General features: G+C 40.8%; 1 protein-coding gene and 1 non-coding gene across 2 annotated transcripts in view; both read right to left on the bottom strand.

Annotated features, from left to right (window-relative positions):
* Positions 1 to 15,794, bottom strand: part of TXLNG (taxilin gamma) — a 47,897-nt gene that overhangs the window by 17,238 nt on the left and 14,865 nt on the right. The window contains exons 2-3 of the mRNA XM_007454846.1: positions 6,232 to 6,535; positions 3,600 to 3,691 (exon numbers count right to left, since the gene is read on the bottom strand). Of these exons, the coding sequence (XP_007454908.1) occupies positions 3,600 to 3,691; positions 6,232 to 6,535 (396 nt within the window). The remainder of the gene's footprint in view (positions 1 to 3,599; positions 3,692 to 6,231; positions 6,536 to 15,794) is intronic.
* Positions 9,969 to 10,041, bottom strand: TRNAE-UUC (transfer RNA glutamic acid (anticodon UUC)). The gene has a single exon. It is a non-coding gene; the product is annotated as a tRNA-Glu (tRNA).

Raw genomic sequence — 15,794 nt, 5'->3', positions numbered from 1 at the left:
AAAAAAAAAAAAAAAAAAAAAAAAAAAAAAAGTAAAAACTATGCAGGGACTTCCCTGGTGGTCCAGTGGTTAAGAATCTGCCTTCCAAGGCAGGCGACGTGGGTTCGATCCCTGGTCGGGGAACTAAGATCCCACATGCCGCAGGGCAACTAAGCCTGCATGCCACAACTAAAATGAGCCCGTGTGCCGCAACTAGAGAGCCCACGTGCTGCAACGAAAGATCCCGCAGGCCACAACTAAGACTTGATGCAGCCAATAAATAAATATTTTATAAAATAAAAAAAAAATATGCAGCACACAACACACTTTGTCGACCCAGTCTCTTGTCAATAGGCAATGGAGTTGTTTCCAGGTACTCACAACAATTCGCATGTTCTCACACATGGGCTTCCTGGTATACACCATGCAAGAATTTATCCTGAGTGCAAACCTAGAACTGGGGTTGTGGGGAAGTGATTTCTAAATGTTCTGTTGTGGGCTTCCCTGGTAGCGCAGTGGTTGAGAGTCCGCCTGACGGTGCAGGGGACACGGGTTCGTGCCCCAGTCCGGGAAGATCCCACATGCCGTGGAGCGGCTGGGCCCGTGAGCCATGGCCACTGGGCCTGCGCGTCCAGAGCCTGTGCTCCGCAACGGGAGAGGCCACAACAGCGAGAGGCCTGCGCACCACAATCAATCAATCAATCAATCAATCAATGTTCTGTTGCACATGACAATGGAAGACTGTTTTCCAGAGTGGCCGGCACATTTACTCTCACACCAGCAATTTATAAGAAATCATGTAGATGCACTTTTCCAAAACTTCATACGATCACAATTCTTCATTTATGCCACTTACACTGGACATAAAATAGCATGTTGCTATGGTCTTGATTTGCATTTCCCTGTATTCATAAGATCGAACATCCCTTGTATGTTTACCTTTATGTTAAGATATCTTCGAATCTTGATGTTTCTCCACTTCTATGAAATGCCTCTTACACATCTCTTGCCCAGTTTTCCACTGGGTTAATTGTCCTTTTTGTATTCATTTGTAGGTGTTCCTTAGATATTCCTCACATTGAATCTTCTACTGGTTATTATTTGTTGGAAATATGTTCTCCCCAGTTTGTAATGTGTCTTCTCACTTGCTTTTAAAATGTCGTTTGATGAATAGAAAGTCTTAACTTCAATACAGCCAATTTCTGAAATCTTTTCTCTGGTAGTGCTTTTTGTGTCATAAGAAATCCTTCTTTTAATTCAAGTTTGGAAAAATATTCACCTATTAATATATTTAAATAAAGCTAAATGATGCCTAAAATTTTCATTTAAGTCCTTAATCACTGTATATGGTGTTCAAGGATCTAAATTCATTTTTTCCCCCATAAGGATATCCACTTTTTAAGCTCCGTTGATTTCTTAAGGATTGTATAATTCTCCCCTAAATGCAACTATAGATTCCATAAAATGCTCCTCAAAATCCCCAAGGGGTGTTTTCTTCCCATGGAACTAATAAGTTGAATCTAAAATTTTATAGAGAGTAAAGAGCCAAGAACAGCCAAGATACTTCTGATGAACAGAAGATACACCTACCCAACCAGATAATCAAGATTTATTATTACACTATAATAATCTACACAAACTAAGGAATGGGAAAGAACAGCACCACTACGTACTTAAGGACCATGTTACAGGCCTAATGGGATCCACACTTAGCAAGTGAAATGTGACAATTCCATAAACCCATGTTATCTGGTGAACGTGGCAGCCACAAGATCTCCCCAGAGGACAATCCCCATCACAGCGCAGGCACCCCTCCAGCTGCTCTACAGGACCTTCCTACCTGTCTGAGCCACAAGCACCAGTGATGTCAGACAATGCTGTCACCAAAAGGACAGAGAACAGTGATGGCAAAAGGGAAGTTTTCGGAAGAATCCTCGGGAAAAGTCTACTGCCTTGATAGTCTCACTGCTATATAACCTATATGCTCTATCTTTTAAAAGAAATGAGTGTTGTTTCAAGAAACAAAGCTTTATAACATTTTCTGAAAACAGTACACGTTTCGTCCTTCATATGCTCAGCACAAATCTAAATCAAAGAGAGGTTGCTCACTAAGCAAGTCTTCAACGTGTCACATCCTAAAATGAATGTAGCGATGATTACTGGTGCTTTAAAAGAATTAACCATACCCTCCCCCCACACACAAAAAACAAAGGCCACAAACAAAACGCCCTAGACCCTTGCTGCTTAAAAAGTGTGATCCAAGGGCTAAGAGTATCATCATCAACCTCACCTGGGAACTTGTTAAAATGCAGACTCTCAGGCACCAGACACAGTGAATCACAACGTGCCTTTGAACAACAAAAGTCCCAGCGTCTGTGTGAGTCTAAGAAGGACTGCTCTAGGCCACTATCTGCCCTTTCTTCTCCTAATCCACGTGTGACCGTCTGCTGTTGTCCCAACAACACTGGGTCAAGTAGCTAACCTGCTACACTGCTTTTTTTTCTTTTACTCTTTTCTCCATTGTTTTCCTTTTCCCTTTTTTGTTTTTGTCTTCTTTTTCTACCACTTCTCACATGAGTCTCTTCATGTGGATGGAACCAATAGGGACTGTCTTCCACAGCCAATGGAAGTGTTCCTTTCCTGAAGCCAACAATCTGACCTTGTGTTTTCTGCCACCTTTGTATTTGTGACTGTTCTAGGCTATTTTCATTGATGCACGGGGTGTCCTGCTGCTCTAAACAGAAGGTGCCAGACTGCTGAATGCCAGCTAAGTGGGGGTATTCATGGATCCCTTTTTAAACTGAAGGAAAATATAACTGTAACTGTAATTGAGTAATAATTCATTTTCAAAGCTGGTCACTGACAAAAAGTAGCGTTTACGACACGGAATAACTGCTTTAACAACAGATGAAAATGCATAAACATTGTCCATGATAATTCACCTAAGTATTTCACAAAAGACATTAACTTAGCCTATTAGAACCATTCATTCTAAAAGCTTCCCACAACCCTTATTTCAAAGGGTGCAATGGCTTCCCCATTCTTCAACTTAAAGAGGATAGCAGTGTTTCCATATTGAGACCGCTTTCATAATTTGACAAAGAGAATTAATGCTACTTGAAATAACTCAGGCACAGAACAAATGAGGTTAATTTCTTTGGAAGATGGAAAAAGGAATGCCTGGCACATATTAGATACTAAATAAATACTTCCTGAGACACAGTATTGTTTTAGTAGACTATTTCACCTAACTCACAATTTCAGTCACAATGGTTAGAGCCTTTTATCTCTAGAATTCCCTTGTAAAAAGTTAACTACAGGAACCACTACACTCCAACTGACTGGCATTTAAAGCACCACAACACAAGACTGAGTTTTAGAAAACCTATGCTGTTTCTTTAGCATTATAATGCTCTATATATGTAACGCCTTACAAAATGAAGTCATACAAGCAACAAAAAGCCCCAAGAAATCAGATTCTCCTCTTCAATTATGGAGTAAAGTATAATTTTACATGTAAAGCTACATCAAAGGCTACATCATATTTTAAAAAGCTTATCAAGCACATACACATTTTGCTATACTTTATATGGACCTCACTCCCTTGATTTAATACTCACAAGATCGGCATATTTCTTACAGAGAGCTGCCAGCTTTTCTTCTGGAGTTGAAAGGGTGTTTAGGGCTTGCATCAATAATAAGACTTCTTTTCCTGATGATTAACAAGATAAGAAATAAGTCCCAGAAGAAGAATGAGATCAACCTGTAAATTCTAAATAACACTTCCTATGTTCTGACATCCAGAGTAAAATAATTTATGCCTATAACTAGAAATAAGAGATTTACTAGCTAAATTAAGAAAGCTATTTTTAAAATCTGGATCAGCAGGCACCCCTTCCTCCCCATCTCCACCCCAAATTTCTTCACTCACTAACACTGTGAGCTATTTGTGAAAAGAACTCTTGCTGAAGGCTTAAAAACTCCCTTGCTTAACCACTGATATTCAGGTTAAGACAAAGGGCAAGTTACAAAGGGCAGAATATTTTTATATGCTTCTTCCTAACCAAGTACGAATATAGAAGGAAATTCTAAGGCAATTTTGGGTGGTACTCTCCGCCTATCTAAGACGCTCATTATCACTGGTGACACAGATCTTTTCCTTTGAGCAATTTAAATAACGTCTGATGACTTAGTAAGCATATTCTGTGTGTTAACCAAATTTAGTGTAAAAAAAAAAAAAGAAGGATGTCAAGATGGCACTTCCCTTGGGAAAAAGAACTGAACAGTATTTTAAGGACTCTGGCAGTGAGAAGCAGGTGACTGAGACAGGATGGAACAAATGGTGTTTTAAAATAAGTGACAAGTTTTATTTCTTCAGCTGGGTGGTAGGTACCATTTTTATTTTTTTAAACATTCACTCTTCATGAAGAGTATTTCATTAAAAATACATATGTGATGGCAATTCCCTGGTGGTCCAGTGGTTAAGACTCCGTGCTTCCACTGCAGGGGGCACGGGTTCAATCCCTGGTTGGGGAACTAAGATCCCGCACGCTGTGCAGCATGGCGGGAAAAAAAAATAAAAGTGAAAATGACTTTGACTTTGGTATATGGTGTACAGATTGCTATGAGGAAAACAAGCAGGCTAACTTCAAAACAGAATCCTTTTCCATCCACAGAAAATTTTAGCAACAAATCCTCTCTCGTTTGGCCCAAGGCCAGTAAGAATTTTAAGAGAGATGACAAAATATGATTATTGAATATGATTAGAAATAACAGTAAGGTAACTTGCAATTTTTATGAAGATTTTTAAACTCACACTCTACCTGGTTTTTTCTGAGATACAACTCACATACCATAAAATTCACCCTTTTAAAGTGTACAGTTGAGTATAATCACTAAGTCGTACAACTATCACCACTGTCTAATATCAGAAACCCCATGCCCATGAGCGGTCACTCTCCAGGCTCCCTCCTCCAGGTCCCTGGCAGCCACTACTCTACTTCCTGTTTCCACGGATTTGCCAATTCTAGACATTCCATATTAAGTGGAATCATATAATTTGCAGTCTTTTGTGTCTGGTTTCTTTCACTTAGCATAATAGTTTAAAGGTTCACCCACAATGTATGAAGACTTACGTTCCTTTCTACCACTGAATAATATTCCATGTACAGACAGACCACATTTTGTTTATCCACTCATCAGCTGATGGGTAACTGTGTTGTTTGGACTTTTCAGCTATCATGAATAATGCCGCCTTGAGCACTCCTGGACACGTTTTTGTGTGGACACGTTTTCAACCCTCTTGGGAATATAACTAGATGTAGAACTGCAAGGTCGCATGGTAACATTATGTATAACTTTTTAAGACTCTTTCTGCTTTTACACATTTAACTGGGGCTGCTAATATTGAAGAAATTTGTCTTGTTCGTAAGGAATTAAAAATTTATAGAAATATGAAAAATAATTTTAAGTTTGCCAAGTTAACAGAAAATGGGTATAATACAAAGGATCATTCCAACTCAGCACATAGAAAACCAAACAAATTTAAACACTGTTAATCTCAGGTAGAATAAGTATAAAAAACTTAGGGGCAACCAGTAAGCTGAAAATAAAAGGGGAATTCAGATTTCCTAATGAGATTTACCGTACTGCATTCTTCATCCTGAATCTCAAACACAGCTGAAGAAAACATACCCTTGAAAACCAGTCTTAACCCACTTCTTGAACTTCACCCAACGTTATATCATCTCTAAAGTTTTGTGACTAGGTTTAAAATAAAATGATCAAATAAATATACAGTTTTCACAGTAAATTTTGGTCAGACTACATTAAAGATGCAAACAAGGCAAATCAAATACTACTTCTGTCTGGGACTTCCCTGGTGGTCCAGTAGTTAGGACTCCGCGCTTTCACTGCCAAGGGCACGGGTTCAACCCCTGGTCAGGGAACTAAGATCCTGCAAGCCTCATGGTGAAGCTGCGGGTGGGGACTACTGTCAAATTGGCCCCAGATTTTTTTCACGAAAGCCCATTCTTGACGACTGAGAGAGAAGTAACCTCCTCCTCTGCTGTCTCGGGCCCCCCGGCACGTCACTGCAGCAGACAGGCTGCCTGCCCCACTGAAGACAACAGATGTGTCAGCAGAGCAACATCACCCCCAATGCTGGCCATGTTCATCATCACCTGTGCTACGGACAATACAACTCAAAGGAGCAACGTGTGAAACATGCAACCCCCAAGCTGAGGTTGTTACCTAAGGTTTTGTCTTTGTTCCTGTCGCACTCTGAATCTTGCTGACCATCAGGGGGATCTGTTCGAGCCTCTCGCCCAGGAATTTCCTCCCTTGACTCTCGTGTGCAGTACTCTGGGCTCACCAAACTCCTGCCCTTCGTGATAAAGTCACTGTGTGCATCCTCTTCCAAGGAATGCTTGTTACTTGTGCCACCACAGTGTGAGCCTTGATGCTGAAGAATATCATTGGACCGAGAGTTATGCAACATATCCGTTTTCACCCCTAGCCCGCACATTCCAGCTTCTTCCATTGTGCCAATCACAAACTAGAGGGAAGGGGAGAGGAGAAAAAAAGATGGGAAGGGGGGTTAAATTAAATGTAATCAATGTTTACAATCCATCACACACCACAGGTTGACAGCTTTTTCCTTTCTTAGTCGTTTGTAAAACCGATGTAAACATGGTAATTTCTAAGTTTCACTGAAAGGTGACCTCACTGTAAATAAGAAAATTAAAGTTAAGATGGCCAAAAAACACACGAAAAGATGCTTAATATCACTAATTATCAGAGAAATGCAAATCAAAACTACAATGAGGTATTACCTCACACCAGTCAGAATGGCCAACATCAAAAAATCTACAAACGATAAATGCTGGAGAGGGTGTGGAGAAAAGGGAACCCTCTTGCACTGTTGGTGGGAATGTAAATTGATACAGCCACTATGGAGAACAGTATGGAGGTCCCTTAAAAAACTAAAAATAGGATTACCATATGATCCAGCAATCCCACTACTGGGCATATACCCTGAGAATACCATAATTCAAAAAGATACATGCACTGCAGCACTACTGACAATAGCCAGGACATGGAAGCAACCTAAATGTCCATCAACAGAGGAATGGATAAAAGCAGATGTGGTACATATATACAGTGGAATACTACTCGCCATAAAAAAGAATGAAATGCCATTTGCAGCAACATAGATGGACCAAGAGACTATCATACTGAGTAAAGTAAGTCAGAAAGAGAAAGACAAATATCATATGATATCATTTATATGTAGAATCTAAAAAAAATGGTACAGGGCTTCCCTGGTGGCGCAGTGGTTGGGGGTCCGCCTGATGATGCAGGGGACATGGGTTTGTGACCTGCTCCGGGAAGATCCCACATGCCGCGGAGCGGCTGGGCCCATGAGCCATAGCCACTGGGCCTGTGTGTCCGGAGCCTGTGCTCCGCAACAGGAGAGGCCACAACAGTGAGAGGCCGGCATACCACAAAAAAATAAATAAAATTTTAAATGGTATAAATGAACTTATTTACAAAACAGAAACAGACTCACAGATGTGGAAAACTTACGGTTACCATGGGGGAAAGGGGGGGAAGGATAAACTGGGAGGTTGGGACTGACAGATACACACTACTATGTATAAAAATAGATAACTAACAAGGACCTACTGTATAGCACAGGGAACTCTACTCAGTACTCTGTAATGGCCTGTATGGGAAAAGAATCTAAAAAACAGTGGATATATGTGTATGTGTAACTGATTCACTTTGCTGTACACCTGAAACTAACACAACATTGTAAATCAACTATACTCCAATAAAAATAAAAATTAAAAAAAGAAAAAATTAAAGTTAAAACAAATCACAGAACTCAGTGGTACCAAAGGAAGCAAGAAATGCCATTTAGTTGTACATCTAAACTTATTTCAAAAAAAAAAGTATCAAGTTGTGTTAGTGCCCTAGCCAATAAAAAATAAACATATTTCCTTATAAAAATTCACCACTTAAAATAATTAGCATCTTAAAAGACATGAAATTATCCCAAGTTAACAAATGTTAATTATTCTGGTCTTAGCCTCTAGGACACAGTACAGCAGAGATGGCTCACTGGCTGTCCAGCAGAAACCCAGGCTCCTCCACAATCCTGCTCAGACCGGCCGACACTTCCCAGCCCCTTTCATCTGGCCGGGACTCCCATGCAAAGTTGCCACCAATAAAATGTGAGCCCAAGGGATGACTTTTCCTTCTGCAACAAAACATTTTTTAGAAGCACACATTCTTTCTCCTCCATCTCCTTCCCACTCTGGCTGGACGCAGAGGTCTCCAAGACCCCAAGAGATGGCAGAGCCACAGGATGAAAGCAGCCTGCACCCCTAAAGCTCACATACCTATACAAGGAAAGCCATCCATCTTACTAAGAGCAGCCACACTGGGCTATCAGATGAAAAAGAGAATACCTTTCTCTCTTATAAAGCCACAGACATTGTGAGAATTAGGTTTTAAACAGCTACCCCTACCCTAACAAATACAGACAGCAGGCATGGGACAGACGGCTTCATTCTAGTATTTTATTCTTCATCAGCACTTTAAACTTCCCCTCCCTTCTATCATACTGTTAACCCATTTACTTATGGTGTGGTGTGTGTTCTTCCCCTGGTTGACACTACTTGGTCATATGATGGGGCACAAACTTAAATTCTGTATATTTCCTCTCTGCGCGAAAGAGGGCCTCTTCCTTTTTTGAATAACATAACTGATGGGGAGGTGGCTAATACCTTTCTCTTATTACAAGTGGACAAAAGCTACTCTACAAAGTTAATAGGAAAAGAGAGATTTATTTTTTCAAGTTACAATAGTATCCAGCTGAAGAAATGAAGATAATTTCAAGTATCAAAGTAGCAGGGGATGGAGAGGTTAAGGGAACTAAATCCACATCTTTTACAGTCCAACGTTGATAAATCAAGTACTGTGCTTTTGTAAGAACAAACTGGTGCAGCCACTTTTAAAACCTTTTGCAATATGGCTACCTTCCAATCCAGTTAATTCTACCCCTAGGATTTTACCCTAGTATGTACAGATGTGCAGCCAAAGGCCAAGAATGTTTAAAACCACACTATTTGTAATTGCCCCCGAATGAAATCAACCCAAATTTCTATCAACAGAAGAATGGATGCACTGTAGTGTGTTCATACCATCCAGCAGTGAGAACGAAGTACTGCTAGATGCAGCAACAGGGATGAGTCTCATAGAATTTTGTGAGGAAGGTGCCAGAAGGAAACATACTACAGGAAACCATTTACATATAAAGTTCAGAAACAAGCAAAACTAATCAATGGTGCTAGAAATCAAGAGTGTGTTTACCGCTGAGGGTGGGGCCTTCTGGGGTGCTCGGTAATAGTCTGTTTCTTGATCTAGGTGGGGTAACGTAGATGTTCACTTTGTGAAAATTCATTAAGCCTAAACCTTTATGATTTGTATACTTTTCTGAATGTACATTTTACTTCAATAAGGTTTATTTTAAAAGTTGCAATTTATATATTATTCAAGCATTATGAAGAACCAAAACAGAAATATTTTCCTCTGGGGAGAGATTAGAGATGCATTCTTTTCTGATACTACTTTTTAAAAAATGTGCCTGTTATACTTTTTCTTAAAAAAATTAATGCATTAAGGAGAAATGCGTTGTTTAGAGTTATGGTTTGATGCTACACTCAAATTCTTTCCAAAAAATTCTCCTCCATACATAATGCAGTCCATAAAGCAGTATTTCTCAAATGTAATCCAGAGATATTAGGTCTACAAAAAATTACCAAGGATTTAGGAAATGTCTTTTGTTAAATTTCATTACTACAGAAACTTCCTAAAGTCTTTGATAAGCCCAAATAACATACATAAGTATTAATATCAAGCCAAATGCAAAGTGTTTTTTTTGGGGGGGGGGGGGCTGTGCCATGCGGCTTACAGAATCTTAGTTCCCCAAACAGGGATTGAACCCGGGCCCTCGGCAGTGAAAGTGCAGAGTCCTAACCACTGGACCACCAGGGAATTCCTGCCAAGTGATCATTTTCATGCTACATTATACACAGAACTACTAGTCCCACCTCTATTTTATACCAAATATTAAACCATCATATACTAGTTGGGCAGATGGATAATGTTAACAGAGATCCTTTATGCAAAAGCAATACTGAGAAGAAGAAAAAAAAAACCAACCCAGGGCTTCCCTGGTGGCGCAGTGGTTGAGAATCCGCCTGCCGATGCAGGGGACATGAGTTCGTGCCCCGGTCTGGGAAGATCCCACACGCCGCGGAGCGGCTGGGCCCGTGAGCCGTGGCCACTGAGCCTGCGCGTCCGGAGCCTGTGCTCCGCAACGGGAGCGGCCACAACAGTGAGAGGCCCACGTACCGCAAAAAACAAAAACAAAAGCAGTATTGTATTTTTTCACTATTCCACCACACCCCAGCCTCAGAGTCTGAAGAGTTGCAGGAGTTTCTTTCGAGTCATTTCATGTCATCTTCTCCCTTCACCCTGCTCAACAGACCTCTGGGTCTGTCCCCCCAAATCTTTACACTACACCTTCTACTAGATTATAGTAGGAACACGATCTACTAAGCATGAATTTTTGTAGCTGTTCTGATATATCTCCTTAAAACAATTATGAAAATTGAAATATCTCATTTAAACCTGGCCTCAATCTATAACTATGGCTAGGACATCTACCAAATCATTTTACCAGTTGAAAAAAAAAATAGGTTCAATCATGGATAGTTAACACTTCCCAAGTAGAATCAGACAGTCAACAGCTAAGAACACACAAAAGAGGGTTAACATACTGTATATAAGGCTAAGTTCTGACTGAAGGGAGAAAGGAAGAAAACCTAACATTTACTAATTGCTATGTGGTAGACATTTAAAATACTTTATTTAGTTGAGCCTTACAATTCTAAGACAGTGAGAATATTACTTCATTATACAGATAAACTAGGGAACAAAGTAGGAAGTGAGTGAGGGAAAAAAAGCCATGATTTGAGACCTACATGTACCGAGCCTGGTATGAAAGTAGTGTTTCTATGTCCTAAAGAATCATGTCTGAAGTCAAGAAAGGTGAAGACTACCCAAATGTCCACTGATGGATGAATTGATAAATAAAATATGGTAAAGGCATACCTGGTTTTATTGTGCTTCACAAATATTGCGTTTTTTACAAATTGAAGGTTTGTGGCAACTCTGCATGGTCAGATGACGATTAGCACTTTTTAGCAATAACGTATTATTTAATTAAGGTATGTACACATTGCTTTTTTAGACATAACACTACTGCACACTTAATAGACTACACTATAGTGTAAACAACTTTATATGCACTAAAACACCAAAAAATTCGTCTGACTCACTTTATTATGTTATTTGCTTTACTGTGGTGGTCTGGAACTGAACCTGCGATATCTCCAAGGTGCACCTGTATATACGTACATTAGGATATTATTCAACCTTAAAAAGGAAGAAAATTCCTTTTTTTTTTTTTTTTTTTTGCGGTACACAGGCCTCTCACTGTTGTGGCCTCTCCCACTGCGGAGCACAGGCTCTGGATGCGCAGGCCCAGCGGCCATGGCTCACGGGCCCAGCCGCTCCGCAACACGTGGGATCTTCCCGGATCGGGGCACAAACCCTTGTCCCCTGCATTGGCAGGTGGACTCTCAACCACTGCGCCACCAGGGAAGCCCAGGAAGAAAATTCTGACACATGCTACAACACAGATGAACCTTGAAGAAGACATTATGTTAAGTGAAAAAAGTCAGACACAAAAGAACATAGTATGATTCCACTTATATGAAGTACCTGGAGTAGCCAAATTTATAGAGAAAGAAAACAGAATGATGGTTGCTTGCCACGGGCAGGGCAGGGCGAATGGAGTACAGAGGTTCAGTTTGGGAACATGAAAAGGTTCTGGAGATGCATGGTGGTGTAGCTTGCACAACACTGTTAACCTCTTAATGCCAATGAACTGTACGCCTAAAATGGTTAAGATGGTAAATTTTATGTTATATATATTTTACCCCCGCCCCCCCACAAAATCATGATGAATCGCAATTTCAAATATTCAAGCCTTTAGCAAATAAAATCTAACTTTATACTGGTCATCAGGAGTTAATGTAAAAATATTCCAGTTGCTAGAATTACTGAAATGCTCCATTAGCAAGATAAAGCAGTTAAGTCAGTAATACATGGGATGCCATATTCCTCAGAACAAGTCTTAGGAAAAGGCCCACGAAAAATAAGCCTATTCTCTTCTGACGGAACACAGAAAGAGCAGTCCCCACTTCTGATAAAACCAGAGGGCAGGGCTTCCCTGGTGGCGCAGTGGTTAAGAATCCGCCTGCCAATGCAGGGGACACGGGTTCGAGCCCTGGTCCGGGAAGACCCCACAGGCCCCGGAGCAACTAAGCCCATGCACCACAACTACTGAGCCTGCACTCCAGAGTCCGCAAGCCACAACTCCTGAGCCCGCATACTACAACTACTGAGCCCGCGTGTCACAAATACTGAAGCCCACATGCCTAGAGCCTGTGCTCTGCATGCAACAAGAGAAGCCACTGCAATGAGAAGCCCGCGTGCCACAACCAAGCGTAACCCCGGCTCACGACAACTAGAGGAAGCCCGCGCACAGCAACGAAGACCCAATGCAGCCAAATAAATAAATAAATAAATAGATAAACAAAATTTATTACCAAAAAAACCCAAAAACGGGAGAGCAGCTAACAGCAGCCAGGTGGTGACCAGGACATTTTAATGCTTCAGAACCCTGCAAAGGCTCAGGAATTCTGAGCTACCTCTGAAGGCTGAGGAAGAAATTGGTATCAGGTGGGCAAATAGCAGTGTCTGCCACAGTTTAACACAAAATGAAGGAAGAGCAGTATAAGTGTATTCTGAGATATAGAGGCAAACAGATGAAACTGCTAAGGATGTAAAATGGTGGTTTCTGGGAAATGCGAATTGGGATGGAGAAAAGCAGTTCGGGGTTTTGCTCTTCTGAAAGCCTTGTGTCATTTGACCTTTAAAATTAGGTATATACATCACTTAGATTTTTTTTTTTAAGCTGCTTTTGAAACGGGTATGGGGGAAAAGGCATGCAAGCACTGTAGATGGGAATATAAAGTTGTACAAGCTTTCCGAATGGCAGCTGGGTAATATGGATCAAAATTTTTAATGTGTGGAACATTCAGTCCAGCGTTTCCACTCCTGGAGTTTATTCTAAGGAAGTAATTGGACAACCACTGCTTTGATTATAAAATAGAAAAATTGGAGACTATCTACATGCCCTGCACCAGAATCTTGATTTGAACAAGTGACGGCTCATCCACACAGTGCAAATTCTAGGCCAATGCTTTAAACGATGGATTTCATACCTACTAGATGGTCAAAAATTGTAAAAGCCTGACGGACTTCCCTGGGGGCGCAGAGAATGCACCTGACAGTGCAAGGGACACAGGTTGGTGCCCTGGTCTGGGAAGATGCCACATGTCCTGGAGCAACTAAGCCTGTGCACCACAACTACTGAGCCCATGCTCTAGAGCCCGCGAGCCACAACTACTGAAGCCCGCGCGCCTGGAGCCCAAGCTCCGCAACGAGAAGCCACCGCAATGAGAAGCCCGCGCGCTACAACGAAGAGTAGCCCCCGCTCGCCGCAACTAGAGAAAAGCCCGCGCACAGCAACGAAGACCCAACGCAGCCAAAAATAAATAAATTTAAAAAAATTAAAATACTGAGATGGCATTTGTCTTTTTTGATGTTGACATCTGCACTGATGGTACAAAAGCAATAATGAGTTAACACTGTTGGTTCCTTAGAATAAATCAAGGCAGCGGCACCAAGCTATACTAGGAGTCATGGATTTTGTCACTATAACATGTACTCGAGGCAGTAGGGGGGCTCTTTTACTTAACAATGCCCTCGAGAAAGCAATTAAAAATTATTAATTTTTATTAAATCTCAGCCCTTGAATACATTATCTTTTTTTATTCTGTGTGAAGATACAGAAACTACACAGAAAGCACTTCGGCTAGACAACAAAGTATGGTAGAGATCCTGACGAAAAGCACTAACACAGCTGCTGGAATCATAAGCCCAACCATCAACTTTTTCATGGATCACCTTGTTCTTGTTCTTGTTTCTTTTCTCTTAAAGACAATCCATGGCTGTTTACTCAGATTTGGTTATGTGGCAGACATTTTCTCCAGTATATATGAAGTGAGCCTCTCACTTCAAGGCAAACAACTGACAATATTTGTTGCCAAAGATAAAATGTGAGTTTTCAAGCAAAATTTAGAATTTTTGAAAACTATCTGCCACCATGAGCTTCCCAATACTTAAAGACTTTTCTGATGAGATCAGTGGTGATATTAACTAATGTGGTTTTGATATTGTAAAAAAATGTGATAACATTTGTAATATCAACACAATTCAGTAAACCAATGTTTTCCAAATGACTAATGGATGATGCTACAAAATGATGCATGAGCAAAAACATCCATTCAAAGTGAAAAACAGACCCATAGTTTTAAAACAGTACGAAAAATTACGTAGAATTTCAGATCCCACACTGGCAACTTACCTTCAAGAACTACTACTTGCTGAGTTTTGGTGTACTATCAAAGAATTTCCACAATTATCTAAAAAGCCTATTAAAATACTCCTCCCTGTTCCAATTACTTATGTGTGTGAGGCTAGATTGTCTTCACATACTCCAACTAAAATGGCTTATTACCATAGATGAAAGGCAAAAGCAGTTAGGAGAATTCAGCTATCTTCTACTAAGGTAATCGTTAAAGAAATCTGCAAAAATGTAAAAATGCCACTCTTCTCAACTTTTATTCTGAAAAATCAGCTATTTTTAATTTTAAAAACATTATTTACATTAATGTGTAGTACACAGCTTCTGACACGGCCCCCAACGATCCTCCTAGTATTCACGACCTTGTATAATCTTCTCCCCTTGAGTGTGAGCTGGACCTAGTACCTGGCTTCTAATGAAGAGAGAATTTGGCAAAAGTGAGAGGACGTCACTTCTTTATGTGACAAAGACTGCAGCCTCCTTCTCTCTTGTGCTGGCACTCTCTCTTGCTCGTTCTGATGAAGCCAGCAGCCATGTTGTGAGACGCCTATGGAAAGGCCCCAGTGGCAAGGAACCAAGGAAGGCCTCCAGCCAACAGCTCATGAGGAACTGAGGCCCCAGTTCAACAACGTGCAAGGCACTGGATCCTGCCAACAACCACATGAGCGTGAGCTTGGAAGTGCATCCTTCCCAGTCAAGCCTTCGGATGACTGCAGCCCATGAGACCCTGAAGCAGACGACCAGCTAGGCCACTCACAGACTCCCGAGATCGTAAATGCTGTTTCAAGTGCTAAGTTTTGGAACAATATGTTATACAGCAATAAGTAACTACACAACGCCAGTTGATTTTTAAAATGAATAATAATTTTAAATTGTTTTAATTTCTAAAATATGGGAAACATTATTAGATATAACCCACATTAACAAAAGTTCCCTGGGGTAATCAATAATTTTTAGGTATGCAAAAAGACCCTGAAACCAAAAAGTTTGAGAACTGCTGCCCGGCTGCGGTAGAGGAGGAACAGAGAAAGACAAGAGGCCAGCTCAGTGAAAGCATGGTCTGAGAGGGCTCCCAAACCAAGCAGATCCATCTCTAGGGAACACACCCTGGGACTGGGTGGTAAGACAGAGAGAAGAGTGTCCTTTCCTTCCTGTTCAACCACACCTAACAAATCAGCCTCTTTCC

The sequence above is a fragment of the Lipotes vexillifer genome, unplaced genomic scaffold (assembly GCF_000442215.2).
Source record: "Lipotes vexillifer unplaced genomic scaffold, Lipotes_vexillifer_v1.1 scaffold586, whole genome shotgun sequence".
In the NCBI taxonomy this organism is placed as follows: Eukaryota; Metazoa; Chordata; class Mammalia; order Artiodactyla; family Lipotidae; genus Lipotes; species Lipotes vexillifer.
This window is presented reverse-complemented; position numbering and strand designations above follow the sequence as displayed.